Source organism: Dromiciops gliroides, chromosome 5, assembly GCF_019393635.1.
Source record: "Dromiciops gliroides isolate mDroGli1 chromosome 5, mDroGli1.pri, whole genome shotgun sequence".
Taxonomy (NCBI): domain Eukaryota; kingdom Metazoa; phylum Chordata; class Mammalia; order Microbiotheria; family Microbiotheriidae; genus Dromiciops; species Dromiciops gliroides.
In genome coordinates, this window is record NC_057865.1 from 220354855 (window position 1) to 220368450 (window position 13596).

A 13596-nucleotide genomic window follows, 5' to 3' on the forward strand; every position below is an offset into this window, starting at 1 on the left:
TCTGTGTGGGGAGGGGGCTGGAAGCCAAGAGCAACACGCAAGGGGTCGGGGGGGGGGGGTGGGGGGCCGAGAGGCCGGAGGGGAGACTGCAACGGCTCCGTTATATAGAGTCAGCACTCAGCTGGTGCCCACAACCCCCTCAGCCATCTCACCTTGAAGCAGGGGTCCCCCCCAACCACCACCCTTCCAGGGTGTGGACGTTAGGAGCATAGGTACCCCTTTCACTAAGGCCTCCTTCCAGGTGACCACAACGTGCCAAGCCCTGCCCCCCGTGGAACTGTGAGTATGTTCAGAGAATGCTGAGCTAGTCTCTTGTCTCCCATCCCCAGATATGGTGGGTGGTTGACTCCTCTGGGATACCTTGGGTTGTGGGCACCCTTGAGGGAGCAGTTGACATCTTGGTGCCCCGTCCTTGCCCTCTTCTCATTCTTCTGGTTATAGAGGCTTCCCCAACGGTCAGAAACCCCCTTCTATCCAGCACTGCCCAGCTCTACCACTGGGAAGTAACTTACTAAAAAGCTTGCTAGCCATCCCCCACATACTATCTGGGACTCACCCCTGCTCCCACCACCGATTCATCCAATGCCTCTTTTCCCTTCTAGCGGAGAAACACTGCACCGGTGAGACGAATCGAGCACCTGGTAAGGTGGCAGAAGAGAAGATGGGGAGGGTACCCGGACAGACGATGGAGAAGGGGTGCTGGGGAGGTGGGAGAGGAGGGAGAGGCAGGGAATCCCACCAAGGCTTCTGTCTCACCAGGGATCCACCAAGTCTTGAATCATTCCAAGCAGCGGAGCACCTTGCCCAGGTATGGGGGTGGTGGCTGGGGGCTGGGGGTGGGATCCCAACTCTAACCAGACACTCACTGCTTCCCCAGCTGTGGCGGGATAGTTCCTGTCCTTTAGTCATCTGTTCCCCGACCCAGCACAATGCCCCAGTGTGATGCAGTAGGAAGGATGCTGGAGAAAGAGTATTAGGCGCTTAATAAACATTATTGATTGGTTGATCTGGATCCAAATGACAGCTTACAAGGACTTAGAGCCTGTGTGACCTTGGAGAAGTCATTTGCCTGGGCCGGAGATTCCTTCTCTATAAATCAAGAGATTGGACTAGGGGCAGCTAGGTGGCGCAGTGGATAGAGCACCGGCCCTCGAGTCAGGAGCACCCTGAGTTCAAATCCGGCCTCAGACACTTAACACTTACTAGCTGTGTGACCTTGGGCAAGTCACTTAACCCCAATCGCCTCACTAAAAAGAAAAAAAAAAGAGAGATTGGACTAGATGACCTCTTTCTTTCTAGCTCTAAATCCTATTCACTGCTTGTACTCAGTGATGTCATCCCCTTTCCTCCCCTTCTCCCCACTTTTCCCCCTGACCACGACATGTGCCCTGCCCAGGTTGAGTGATTCCTAACACTTGTGCCCCTACACACCTCATTCCCCAACATGTTTATGTTTACCCTCCACAATTTCAGAGTTGGAAGAGACTTTAAAGCTCCCAGAGAGAGTAGATTCTCATTATAACGCCCCTAACCATCCCCTTCTTTTTGGATACTTCAAGTGACAGAGAGCTCACTCCATCCCAATGAGAGGAAAGTTCTTTCCGCAACTCCTTTCTATCCTAATAGTAGAAAGTTCTTTAGACTGACCCTGCATCTATCTCCCTGTATCTTCCATTCCTCCATGCCTGTTTGCTGCTGTAACTACAGGAGTTTCAGCCTGGACCCCCTGATGGAGCGCCGCTGGGACCTGGATCTGACCTATGTGACTGAGCGGATCCTGGGCGGCTGCCTTCCCGGGGGAGGGTTCGATGAGCAGAGGCACCGAAGCCACCTTCGGGAACTGGCCCACGTTCTACAGTCCAAGCACCGAGACAACTACCTGGTGAGGGACAGGGCCAGGACCCGGGAAAGTGGCTTGGAGGAGGGGCTTGGCATGGCTGGGCACGGGGTGATGGGACTGGCAGCTTTGGGCTGCCCCTTGGCATGGTCGCCTAAAAGTTTGCTACTTTGCAATTAGAAAATCTGGGTTCAAGTCCCATTTCTGGTATAAAATGTGAGGTCTTTGAGAATAGGATTTCAGGGCGGCTTCACAGAACACTAGGTAGGGAGTCAAGAAGACCTGAATTCAAATCCAGCCTCAGGTCCTTCCTGGCTGTGTGACCCTGGGCGAGTCACTTCACTTCTGTTTGCCTCAGTTTCCCTAAATGTAAAATGAGGTTAATAACAGCACCTAATACTTCCCAGAGTTGTTGGGAAGATCGAATGAAATTTTTGTAGTAGTGCTTAGCATAGTGTGTGGTACAAAGAAAGTACTATATATATAAATGCTCATTCCCTTCTCCATTTCATTTTTTGTATCCCTAGCACCTAGCATAGTATCTGGCAAATAGCAGGTGCTCAATAACTATTTTGATCAACCTATAGATAGACACTGGCTGTATGACCTTGGTCAAATCACTTAGCCTCTAAGCAACTCTCTTTGAAAACTGGAAGTTGCAGAGCAGAGGTGGATTTTGTGAGTCCCAGGAGCTCCCCAGTAAAATCACAAATCCTCCCTGGCCTCTGCTTCTGTCTTTTGTAGCTCTTCAACCTATCAGAGAAACGACATGACCTGAACCGACTGAACCCCAAGGTAGGGCCCAGACAGACATCTCTGCCTCCAGCTGGAGGAAGCCTGGCCCACCCGCCCCCTTCTCTGCCAAGTGGCACAGCCTGGCCTGCAGAGGCTGTGCCCTTTACAAACCCTCCTCTCTGCACCCCACCACACACACCCCAGCCCTCCAACTGACTCCCTGAGAGCAGGACTGCTATGATCTGCCAGAGGGAACAGGGGGGCAAGATGCCAGGGATCTGTGCTCCAGATGTCCCAGAGTGCAGAATTTGGGGATTCAGAGGAAAGGCCTGGGTTCGAATACCCCTCTGCCATTTACTGCCTATGTGACTTTAGTCTGATCAATCACTTGACTTCTCTGGGGCCCCAGTCTCCTCACCTGTGAAATGGGGAGTTTGAACCAGATGCTCTTGGAAGATCCTTCCAGTTCTGGATCTGTGATGGAGACCAGCACAGAAATCCCCAGGATGTCCTTTCTCTCACCCTCAAGCACTTCGCACTCACCACCCTGGACGGCATCCTTGGCCCCAGGCCCCTAGCTGTTCAGACCTACCCTTCTTATTAATTTCCACCCTTTTTTATAACCCCAGCCCTTAGCTCAGTCCTTGTCACACAGTAAATGCTTAATAAATACCTCTCGACCAACTGACTCCTCCAGGTCCAGGACTTTGGCTGGCCCGACTTACACGCACCACCGCTGGACAGGCTGTGCTCCATTTGCAAGGCTATGGAAAACTGGCTCAGCTCCAGCCCCCAGCATGTGGTGGTGCTCTACTGTAAGGTACGCCCAGTGTGAGGGGTGAGGGGTGAGAGCCGGTCAGGCCCCTGGGGACCAAGACTTCCATCCGAGGTACCAGCACTGTCTCTGTCTCTGCCCCAGGGAAACAAGGCCAAGCTGGGTGTCATTGTGGCTGCCTACATGCATTACAGCAAGATCTCAGCCAGGTAGGCCTCTGTCTCTCCCTTCTTCCCGTCCCCTGGGGATAGGGGAAGCTTGGAACACACAGCCCCATCCTCCACCCCTTTAAGGATGTGAGGCATTGACATCTCACCTCACTCTCAGGCGAATGAGACAGGTAGAATGAGACGGCTCTGTGACCTTGGAAAAAGTGCTTTAGGCTACACAGAAATGGAACAACATTTTGGTCCCCTTCTCCCTGCCCCCCTATTCCTACAATTTTCCTCTGGGGGTCCCTGGGGAGTGGGTTGGGATGCTCATCCAGGCTCTATAACCTTCGTAACTTCCCAGTGAGGACCAGGCTTTGGCCACTCTCACCATGCGCAAGTTCTGTGAAGACAAAGTGGCCTCTGAATTCCAGCCCTCCCAGCGAAGGTAAGGGGGTAGGGGAGCTTGGGACCTCAGGAAGGGAGTAGTGGACAAGGGTGAGCGTGGGGTTGGGGGGATGGGCGGGGGAGTGGGCCTGCCTGCTAGGAAATAAGGTGAGAACAAAGGGGCTTTAAGTGAAGCACAATTCAGTGTAAGGAAAAGAGCTCTCTGGGATGCCCCGTCCCAGAGTGGAAGAAGGAGATGAAGGTGAGAGGGGAGGGCAGGACTGCCAAGAGGCAGAGGGAGAGAGGGCAGGATCCAGGACAGGTATTCTTTTGTTTTTGTTTTTGTTTTTTGGCGGGGCAATGAGGGTTAAGTGACTTGCCCAGGGTCACACATGGGGTTGGTCCACAGACCCCTAAGGGATCTGTGGATTATGAACCTGAATGGGAAAAAGTATTCCTTTTCTTTCACCCACCTCTAACTGAAATTTAGCATCTCCCTCAATTATGAATTTTTTTAAAAAACAAAACAATCTCAGATTGAGAGAAGGAGTCGTAGGCTTTATCAGACTGCCAATGGCATTTGTGATACAGAAACAGTTGAGAACTTAAGCCTGGTAAAGAATATGCAGATAGAGAATATAGTTCCATTCTCTGAACTGGGCATCTCTGCCATGAGGCCATCCCTTGCTGACTCCAGCTGGAAATGTGCATTCCTTCCTCAGACCTCATGTGACCTTTTATCTCCCTGCCCTTCCCCCTTCTTGCACACTTGTCCAGTCTTGTTTTGTAGCCTCATGATTTGTGTGCCTAAACTCCCTTCCCTACTAGCACTGTGTGGGCAGGGGCAGTGTCTCCTCATCCCTCTCCTTGTGTACATGGTAAATTGAATCGACCCATCCAGGTACATCAGCTACTTCAGCGGTCTCCTGTCTGGCTCCATCAGAATGAATAGCAGCCCCCTGTTCCTCCACCATGTGCTCATGCCGGTCCTGCCTGCCTTTGAGCCAGGCACAGGTGAGACCCCTGAAGGTGTGGACTCAGGGAGGGGCAGAGTCTTTCTTCCCTCTTCCTCCTCCTCACCTTCCTCTTCTCTGCATCAGGCTATCAACCATTCCTCAAGATCTATCAGTCCATGCAGCTAGTCTATACATCTGGAGTCTAGTGAGTTGTTATCATCCATTTCCCACTCCTCCCCATCTACTGTAACTCCCCAGGCTCAGCCCCCAGCCTCCTTAGAGGCCTCAGTCCCCAGCTGAGAACCCCACTCTCTCCTGATTGTTCTGGGTCTCTAACTGCCCCATCCCAGATGTTTCTAGTCCCTAGCTCCCTGGGCATCTGAGCCCTCAGTCCCTGTGTCTGCTCCCTTATTCCCGACTTACTGGACATCAGGTGGCTAAGCCCCCTCTTCAGTCAGTCTTCTGTCTCATTCCTGCCTTTGTTCTCATTTCCCCCTAAGTCACGTCCCAAACCCAGGGCCCCAGCAGCTTTGCATCAGCCTGGAGCCTGCGCTTCTCCTCAAAGGTGATGTCCTGGTAAGAAAAGCAAAGCCAAGGGAAGAGGGGGAAGGTCTTGGGGGGGCATAGAGGAGAGTCAGATTCTGATGCCCTGTGGGTCCAAGTGTTGAAGGTAGGAAGCAGCTAGGTGGCGCAGTAGATAGAGCACCGGCCCTGGAGTCAGGAGTACCTGAGTTCAAATCCAGCCTCAGACACTTAACACTTACTAGCTGTGTGACCCTGGGCAAGTCACTTAACCCCAATTGCCTCACTAAAAAAAAAACAAAACCCAAGTGTTGAAGGTAGGACCTTGAGGTGGGGGAGGGGGACTCCCAGAAAAGGTTCCCTGGCAGGGTGGCCTGACACAGTGGCTGGGTGCCTAAGGGCCCCTTCCCCTCTTTCCCCCAAACAGGTGACGTGCTATCATAAGGGGGGACGAGAGTCAGAGCGGACCCTTGTCTTCCGGGTTCAGTTCCACACATGTACTATTCATGGACCTCACCTCACCTTCTCCAAGGACCAGCTGGATGAGGCCTGGACTGGTGAGCGGGGAGGGCAGGCATGCCAGGGGAAGGGACAGGGTCCATGCTGAGAGCTGGGGGGGGGGAGGGACTCATGCAGAGACACTGAGGGACTCTTCTTGTCCTCCTTCCCCAGATGAAAGATTTCCCTTCCAAGCCTCCGTGGAATTTGTCTTCTCCTCCGGCCCTGAAAAAATAAAAGGTAAGACCCCAGGCTGGTGTTTCATTTTGTTCTGTTGTCAGTGTTCCCCCACTGCTCACTTCCATCTTCCCTGGGTCTCCTGCCCACCTTTTGAACGTGGTGCTCACTGTTCTTCCATCTTAGGCCGGGAGCCCCCACGAAATGATGCGTCGGTTTCTGTTGACTACAACACCACAGATTCAGCCGTTCGCTGGGACTCCTATGAGAATTTTAACCAACACCATGAGGACAGTGGGGATGGTATGAAGGGACAAGAAGGCAGTGGGGATAGTTTGAGGGTCATTCCAGCCCTCTAGAGTGCCTGATTGATACCCCTCTGGCCCTCACAACCACCTTTCCTGTCCTTTCATTCTCTTCTCTTGATCTTTTTGATCTCCCCTAGCTCTTCCTTTCCGTTCTGACAGCTCCTCTGTGTGCGTGAGTTTCTTTTAAATTCTGAACTTAAAAAATGCCAAATAAGATGATACATAGTAGAAAGGAAGAAGAGGATTGTACACAAACCTGCAGATTTCTGTTACGTATAGCTTACTTTTCTTTTTAAAGCATATAATAAATTCAACCTGTAGTTTTCAAAGCTGTCCTGCTTGTCTGTGCTTCTTTCTGGTCTCTTTCCATTCTCCTCTCATTTCTTAAAGAAATGCCGCTATAATTTCCTTCCTTCCTTCTGCCCTCCTTTCCCTCTCTCTCTCCTTCCTTCCTTCCTTTCTTTCTCTTTCCTTCCTTGTGTCCTTTCTTTCTTTCCTTCCTTTTCTTTCTTCCTCCTGCCATCCTTTTTTTTTTTTTTTTTTTTTTTTTTTTGCGGGGCAATTGGGGTTAAGTGACTTGCCCAGGGTCACACAGCTAATAAGTGTTAAGTGTCTGAGGCTGGATTTGAACTCAGGTACTCCCGAATCCAGGGCCGGTGCTTTATCCACTGCACCATCTAGCTGCCCCCTGCCATCCTTTCTTTACCTTCCTTCCTTCCTTCCTTCCTTCCTTCCTTCCTTCCTTCCTTCCTTCCTTTCTTTCTTTCTTTCTTTCTTTCTTTCTTTCTTTCTTTCTTTCTTTCTTTCTTTCTTTCTTTCTTTCTTTCTTTCTTTCTTTCTTTCTCCTTCCTTTCCTTCCTTCCTCCTGACATCCTTTCTTTACCTTCCTTCCTTCCCTTTCTCCTTCCTTCCTTTCTTTTTCTTTCCTCCCTCCCTCCCTTCCTTCTGCCCTCTTTTCCCTCCCTCTCTTTCTTTCTTTCTATCTCTTTCTTTCTTTCTTTCTTTCTTTCTTTCTTTCTTTCTTTCTTTCTTTCTTTCTTTCTTTCTTTCTTTCTTCATGGGGCAATGAGGGTTAAATGACTTGCCTAGGGTCATACAGCTAATGTCAAGTGTCTGAGGCTGGATTTGAACTCAGGTCCTCCTAAATCCAGGGCTGCTGCATTATCTACTGTGCCACTTAGCTGCCCGTCTTTCTGTTTTTCTTTCCCTCCCTCCCTTCCTTCCTTCCACCCTCCTTTCCCTCCTACTCCTTTCTTTCTTTCTCCTTTCTTTCTTCCTTCCTTCCTTCCTTCCTTCCTTCCTTCCTTCCTTCCTTCCTTCCTTCCTTCCTTCCTTCCTTCCTTCCTTTCTTTCTTTCTTTCTTTCTTTCTTTCTTCTTTCCTCCCTCCCTTCCTCCCTCCCTTCCTTCCTTCCTTCTTTCCTATCCCCTCTTACTCCTCATGACACAACCTCTCACTGGAAAAACAAACAAAGCCTGTGTAACAAATATGCATAGTCAAGCAAAGCTAATCCCCACTTTGGCTATATCCAAAAAAATCTCTTATTCTGCATTTTGCAAGTGCCCTCTCTTTCCCTCCAGTTCTGCCCAATTCTCTTCCCCCTACACAGGCTCCCCAACCCACACGCGGGGACCCCTGGATGGCAGCCCTTACGCCCAGGTACGGCGGGCACCCCGGCCCTCCCCACCGAGGCCGTCTCCAGAGCACCCCCCACCTCCACTCCTCTCGGTCAGCAGTGACTCAGGCCACTCTTCCACCTTGACCGCAGAGCCCCCAGCTGACTCCCCAACTCGACCACCCCCTACTCCTGCAGAACGGCAGGAGCTGGAGCGACTCCTGGGGGGCTGTGGGATAGGTGGGGTGGGCCGGGGAGTGGGCCGGGAGACTGCCATTTTGGATGAAGAGGACCAGCTGCTCCCGGGCAGCAGTGCCCCACTTGGAGTCTATCAGAGCCAGAGGCCTGGCCTGAGCCGACATTGTTCCTGCCGCCATGGCTACAGAGAGCCCTGTGGGACTCCCAATGGAGGTGGCTACTACAGGCCAGAGGGGACCTTAGAAAGAAGGCGGCTGGCCTATGGGGGTTATGAGCCCCTCCCTCAGGGTTATGGGGAGGTCCCCCTGGAGAAAAGGCAACTCTGCCGATCCTTATCCGAGGGGCCATATCCATACCCCCCGAAGCTGGGCAAACCCACCAATGGGGAATTTAGCTACCGCCTCCCTGCCTACCGGGATGTAGTGATCTTAGAGGATGGGGGTCTGCCTGCTTTGTGCTCATGCCCAGCCTGTGAAGAGAAGCTGGCGCTGCCCACAGCTGCCCTGTATGGCCTTCGGCTGGAGAGGGAGGCAGGCGAGGGGTGGACAGGAGAGCCGGGGAAGCCCCTAGTGCACCCTCTACGGACCAGGCATCCAGTGCCACTGCTGATGCCTGCTTATGGACACCACCATGCTGCGGTGCCCGACTACAATTGCCTGAAGCAGCCTAAGCCTGGAGAGGATGGTCATGAGGGGTACCCTTATGCTCTCTGCCCTGAAGGAAGGTATGGGCATCCGGGGTACCCGACCCTGGTGGCATACAGCAGTGGGGGAGCAATGCCTGGGTACTGCCCCACATATGGGCGGTCAGCCCGGGGTTATGCATCACCACCCAGCGAGAGCAGAGGGTATCCCAACCCTGGAGTGCACTCTCCCTGTCCTGGCTCCATCTTGCCAGGTAGCCCCTCCTACCCACCGTCCAGCAAGCTGAGTTACGAGATCCCTCCTGAGGAGGGAGGGGATGGGTACCCCTTGCCGGGGCACCTGGCTCAGACAGGCAGCTTGGCACCTCCAGGTGAGTAGCCTTGTGGTTGGAGGTGGGGGAAGGTGCTAGGGCAAAGAGGAGGGTTCCTGGGAGAGGCTTGGGAAGAGCGTGGGGGCATGTGATGACTGGGATGGAGAAGGGTCAGTAAAAGGATTGGGAAGCTAAACATGGATCCCCCTCCCAGGGAAGATGGACTGTTGGTCCTAGTCTTTACATTCTCTCACTTGTACCCTCCTTTCTACAGATTCACCAGAACCAGGCTTATGGCAAGAGGGACCCAATGGGCACATTACCCCAAATGCCCAGGTTGTGGAGAGTGCCCCATCTGACCTGTCTGGCTCCCCTACCCCTCTCCATACCAGCAGCCCAGTCCAGGGCAAGGAAAGGTACAGAGGCCCCAGCAGGAAGCTGGCATTGGGTAGTACTGGGAGGAGCCTGGCCAAAAGGCTAGTGTTTTCTGAGCTCTGCCCCCAGATGGGTTCTAGGAAAAGGTGGTGAGAAGCCAAGGTCCGCCATGTTGGTTTTGCCCCTCCTTCCATTTCTTCACAGCCCCCAGAACCAAGAGAGTCGATCCCCTAGCCTGGCACCTGCCTTGAGACTGAACCCAGGAGAAGGGGCTCTTTCTGCTCCCCAGGGGAACGCTGAAAAGGCTTCTGAGCTGCCTCCAACAAGTGGGACTGATCCCCCAGCCTCCGGCCCCTTCCCTTCAGCCTCTCCTTCCAGCTCCCCCAGAGACTGGCCTCAGGAGAGGAGGAGCCCAGGCGTGTACCCTGGCAGTGCCAATCCCCGAACTCCTGTGCCTACCACACTACCTGGACTCCGTCACACCACATGGCAGGGTCCTCGTGGTCCCTTGGACAGTCCAGATGGATCACCCCTCACACCCGTGCCTGCCCAGATGCCTTGGCTTGTGGCTGCCCCTGAACCCCCACAAAGTTCGCCCACGCCTGCCTTTCCTCTGGCTGCTTCCTATGACTCCAATGGCACCACCCAGCCCCCGTTGCCAGAGAAACGGCACCCGCCAGCAGCTGGGCAGCAGGCAGGCCGACCGTGGGCCGGGGAACGTGCATCCCCACCAGGCAGAGGGACCACGCATCATGTCACATTTGCTCCACTGCTTCCAGATGATGCCCCGAGTTCTCCAGGTACCCACCTAGGACCTGGGATGCCAACAGGACGGGAGGGACCCGGAACCTAAACTCTAGACGAGGGACTGTTTTGCCTAGTCCAACACATAGTAGCCACTTCATGTTTGCTGGCTGACTAGACCCAGGAAGATGATTTGGAGAGACTCTAACAAACTCTTTCTCTCTCTTGGGAGGATTGTAGAGGTGGCTGGAGATAGGAGATAGATTTCTAGTGGGAGGTGGGTGCCAGAACCACTGTCCCACTGTATTCCTAGAACCCCCTCCCCAGGAGAGCCAGAGCAATGTCAAGTTTGTGCAAGACACATCCAAGTTCTGGTATAAGCCACACCTGTCCAGAGACCAAGGTAAGAAGAGTTTCTTTCTCAAGCTCCAGGGCTCTTGTCCCTACAGGCCCCAGCTCCACATCATCCCCTTGGCCCCTTCTGCCTCCATCCCTTGCCAAGCTTTTTTTTTTTTTTTTTTTAAGTGAGGCAATTGGGGTTAAGTGACTTGCCCAGGGTCACACAGCTAGTAAGTGTTAAGTGTCTGAGGCCTGATTTGAATTCAGGTACTCCTGTCTCCAGGGCCGGTGCTCTATCCACTGCGCCACCTAGCTGCCCCCCTTGCCACTCCTTTTTATTGCCCTTGGGTCAGGGGGAAGGAAGATTGCAGAGCTCGCTCAACAAAAAGAGGAATTTTTTGCGGGGAGGGGGGGAGATAGGGGAGTAGGTATGAGACTCAGTTATTCATTATTTTTTCCCCCTCCCAGCCATCTCTCTGCTGAAGGACAAGGAACCTGGCGCCTTCCTGATACGAGACAGTCATTCCTTCCAAGGGGCATATGGGCTGGCGCTCAAAGTGGCTACACCCCCGCCCAGTGCCCAGGCCTGGAAAGGTGAACTGGGGATTGGGGAAACACAGAAAAAGCATGCTGTACAGTGGGTACACCAGAGGCAAGAGGGCTGAAAAGGGCCAAGGGGAGGAGAACACTACCTTTTTCTCTAAGGGAAATGAAAGGGCAAAGGGCAGGGAAATCTTGAGAGAAAAACCAGTCCCTCATTTCCTGCCCCACCTTCTTAGGTGACCCTTTGGAACAGCTGGTCCGTCATTTCCTCATCGAGACGGGACCCAAAGGGGTGAAAATCAAGGGATGCCCCACTGAACCCCACTTTGGTGAGAAGCCTGGAGATCATTGGGAAATGGTGGGGGGTGGTGACCTGGGACAGTGGGAAGCGTGGAGAGACCAGGATCCTAACCACTTTCTTCAATCTATAGGCAGCCTGTCAGCTCTGGTCTCCCAACATTCAATTGCACCCATCTCCCTTCCCTGCTGCCTCCGAATCCCCAGTAAAGGTGGGTACCTTGGACTCCCCCAACTTTGCTCCCAACGGAGCCTTCAGACCACTAACGAGCCTAAACCAACCTGGATGGAAGTACCTTGGTCATGGTCCTGGGGAGAGCCTCTCTCCTCTCCTCTGACTGCATTCTTTACCACCCCCCCCCCATCCTAGATCCCCTGGACAAGACTCCTGAGGTTTCAGTGCACACCAACATGAGCACCGCATCAGACCTCCTGCGGCAGGGGGCAGGTACAGAACTCCCCTTCCCCCCATACTTTGCAGGGAACGGGTCTCACCGATGCTCACTCCAAACCTGGGAGTCTTCTTGTCCCTGGGGTTACTGAGGGTTGCACCTGAGGGGACAAGGAAGCAGCCTGCTCCTAAACCAAGAGGAAGGAGGGAGGTTGGCCTGAGAGCCTCTAGCACTCTGCTGATCTCCACTGTCTCCCCTCTCTTACCCTGATGTCACCACCAGCCTGCAGTGTATTGTATCTGACGTCTGTGGAGACAGAGTCCCTGACGGGCCCCCAGGCTGTGGCCCGGGCCAGTTCTGCGGCTCTGAGCTGCAGCCCCACCCCAACCCCAGTCACGGTCCACTTCAAGGTCTCGGCCCAAGGCATCACGCTGACAGACAACCATCGGAAGTAAGTTTCTATGAGCCCTGATTTATTCCACTCTGACCCCCAAAGCCTGATTCATTCTGGCCTCAAGGCCCCTCCTAAGTCTGATGTCATCCCCAATCCCATTTCTCCCACTTCCAGGCTCTTCTTCCGGCGCCATTACCCCGTGAACAGCATCACCTTCTGTAGCACAGACCCTCAGGACAGGAGGTAAGGGCACTCCTTCACTACTACCCCTCCACCCCATGGCCAATGCTTTGTACCCTGAGTCCCTCCTGGAAGGAAGGTAGATACTTCCCATACATAGTATTACATCAGGGCCCTTATATGAATTACTCTTCCACTGCAGATGGACCAACACGGATGGAACCACCTCTAAGTAAGTGCACTCCTCCCCTGGGAACCTCAAAAGTCTATTCCTCCCCGCCCCCTGCACAGGGCTAAGCATCCCCAACATTGCTCCCGTCCCTAGCCAGGTACCTACCGCAGTCAGCTGGGAACCCTCCAAAGACAGCTTCACCCCGAGGCCTAATGTGTTCCCCTGGAATCTTTTCTCCCCCCTCAACCTCTGTCTCCTGATTCCCTAGGATCTTTGGTTTTGTGGCCAGGAAGCCGAGCAGCCCCTGGGAAAACGTATGTCATCTCTTTTCGGAGCTTGATCCCGACCAGCCAGCTGTTGCCATTGTCACTTTCATCACCAAAGTTCTGCTGGGTCAGAGAAAGTGAAGGGGCGATGAAGGCCAGACCCATATTAATGTCCCCTTCCTATCAGCCCCCCCCCCCGACCTTTCCCCTCACCTCTAAGCACAAGCAAGGGGCTTCCTGTGACACTCCCCACTCCCTACCCCCACCGCCACCCCCAGCCTGCCACACAGACCAGATGAGCATAGGAGATGGCAAGTGTAGGTGAGCAGAGGGGAAGGGGATCGCTTGGGTGTCGTAGGGGGCGGTGTCGGAAGTGAAGCCACAGAGGGGTCTGGGATGGCCCTGCCTGAGAGGACCCTGGTCTGGGAGGGGTTGCAGCACTGCCAGCTCCACCCAGCTGCAGGCCAGAGCAGAGGCAAAGGGAGAAAGGGAAGGGGGCAGGACTGTGTCCTTCTTCCTGCTAACTCCCACTAAGCAGAGAGAGCAGGTTGGGATTATATGAAGAAAAAAAAGAAAAAGAGTCTATTTTTGTCTAATAAAGAATTTCTATGAGCTTCAGTCAGAGTTGGTGATGTCCTGGAGCTGCAGGAGCCTGTAGGGGGCCCAGTCACTTGCTTCCATGTATCTCCTCCCCCGGCTCTCCCCGCCTGGCTGTAGGATCATGCATGCACATCCCTCCCGTCTTCCCCACTGCATCTCCATACTGCCTGCGCACAAGTGTCCT

At 53.6% G+C, this 13596-nt stretch overlaps 1 protein-coding gene across 1 annotated transcript; it reads left to right on the plus strand.

The window, feature by feature from the left end:
- Positions 1–247: 247 nt before the first annotated feature.
- On the plus strand, positions 248–13430 carry TNS2 (tensin 2). The gene is made up of 26 exons (XM_043968568.1): positions 248–279; positions 602–641; positions 760–808; positions 1708–1882; positions 2582–2632; positions 3270–3392; positions 3492–3556; positions 3861–3944; positions 4785–4897; positions 4984–5044; positions 5340–5415; positions 5789–5918; positions 6034–6099; positions 6223–6339; positions 7953–9170; positions 9385–9526; positions 9690–10285; positions 10543–10632; positions 11037–11162; positions 11348–11440; positions 11543–11620; positions 11779–11856; positions 12083–12251; positions 12369–12437; positions 12577–12606; positions 12815–13430. The coding sequence occupies exons 4-26, from the start codon at positions 1730–1732 to the stop codon at positions 12951–12953; spliced, it is 3867 nt and encodes a 1288-aa protein (XP_043824503.1). The 5' UTR covers positions 248–279; positions 602–641; positions 760–808; positions 1708–1729; the 3' UTR covers positions 12954–13430.
- The last annotated feature ends 166 nt before the right edge of the window (positions 13431–13596 follow it).

Coding starts and splice junctions, on each gene's coding strand:
- TNS2 (XM_043968568.1), top strand. CDS start 1,730: ATGGAGCGCCGCTGGGACCTGGATCTGACCTATGTGACTGAGCGGATC. Junction 6,340..7,952: donor CCATGAGGACAGTGGGGATG/GTATGAAGGGAC, acceptor CCCCCTACACAG/GCTCCCCAACCCACACGCGG. Junction 11,857..12,082: donor CCTCCTGCGGCAGGGGGCAG/GTACAGAACTCC, acceptor TGTCACCACCAG/CCTGCAGTGTATTGTATCTG.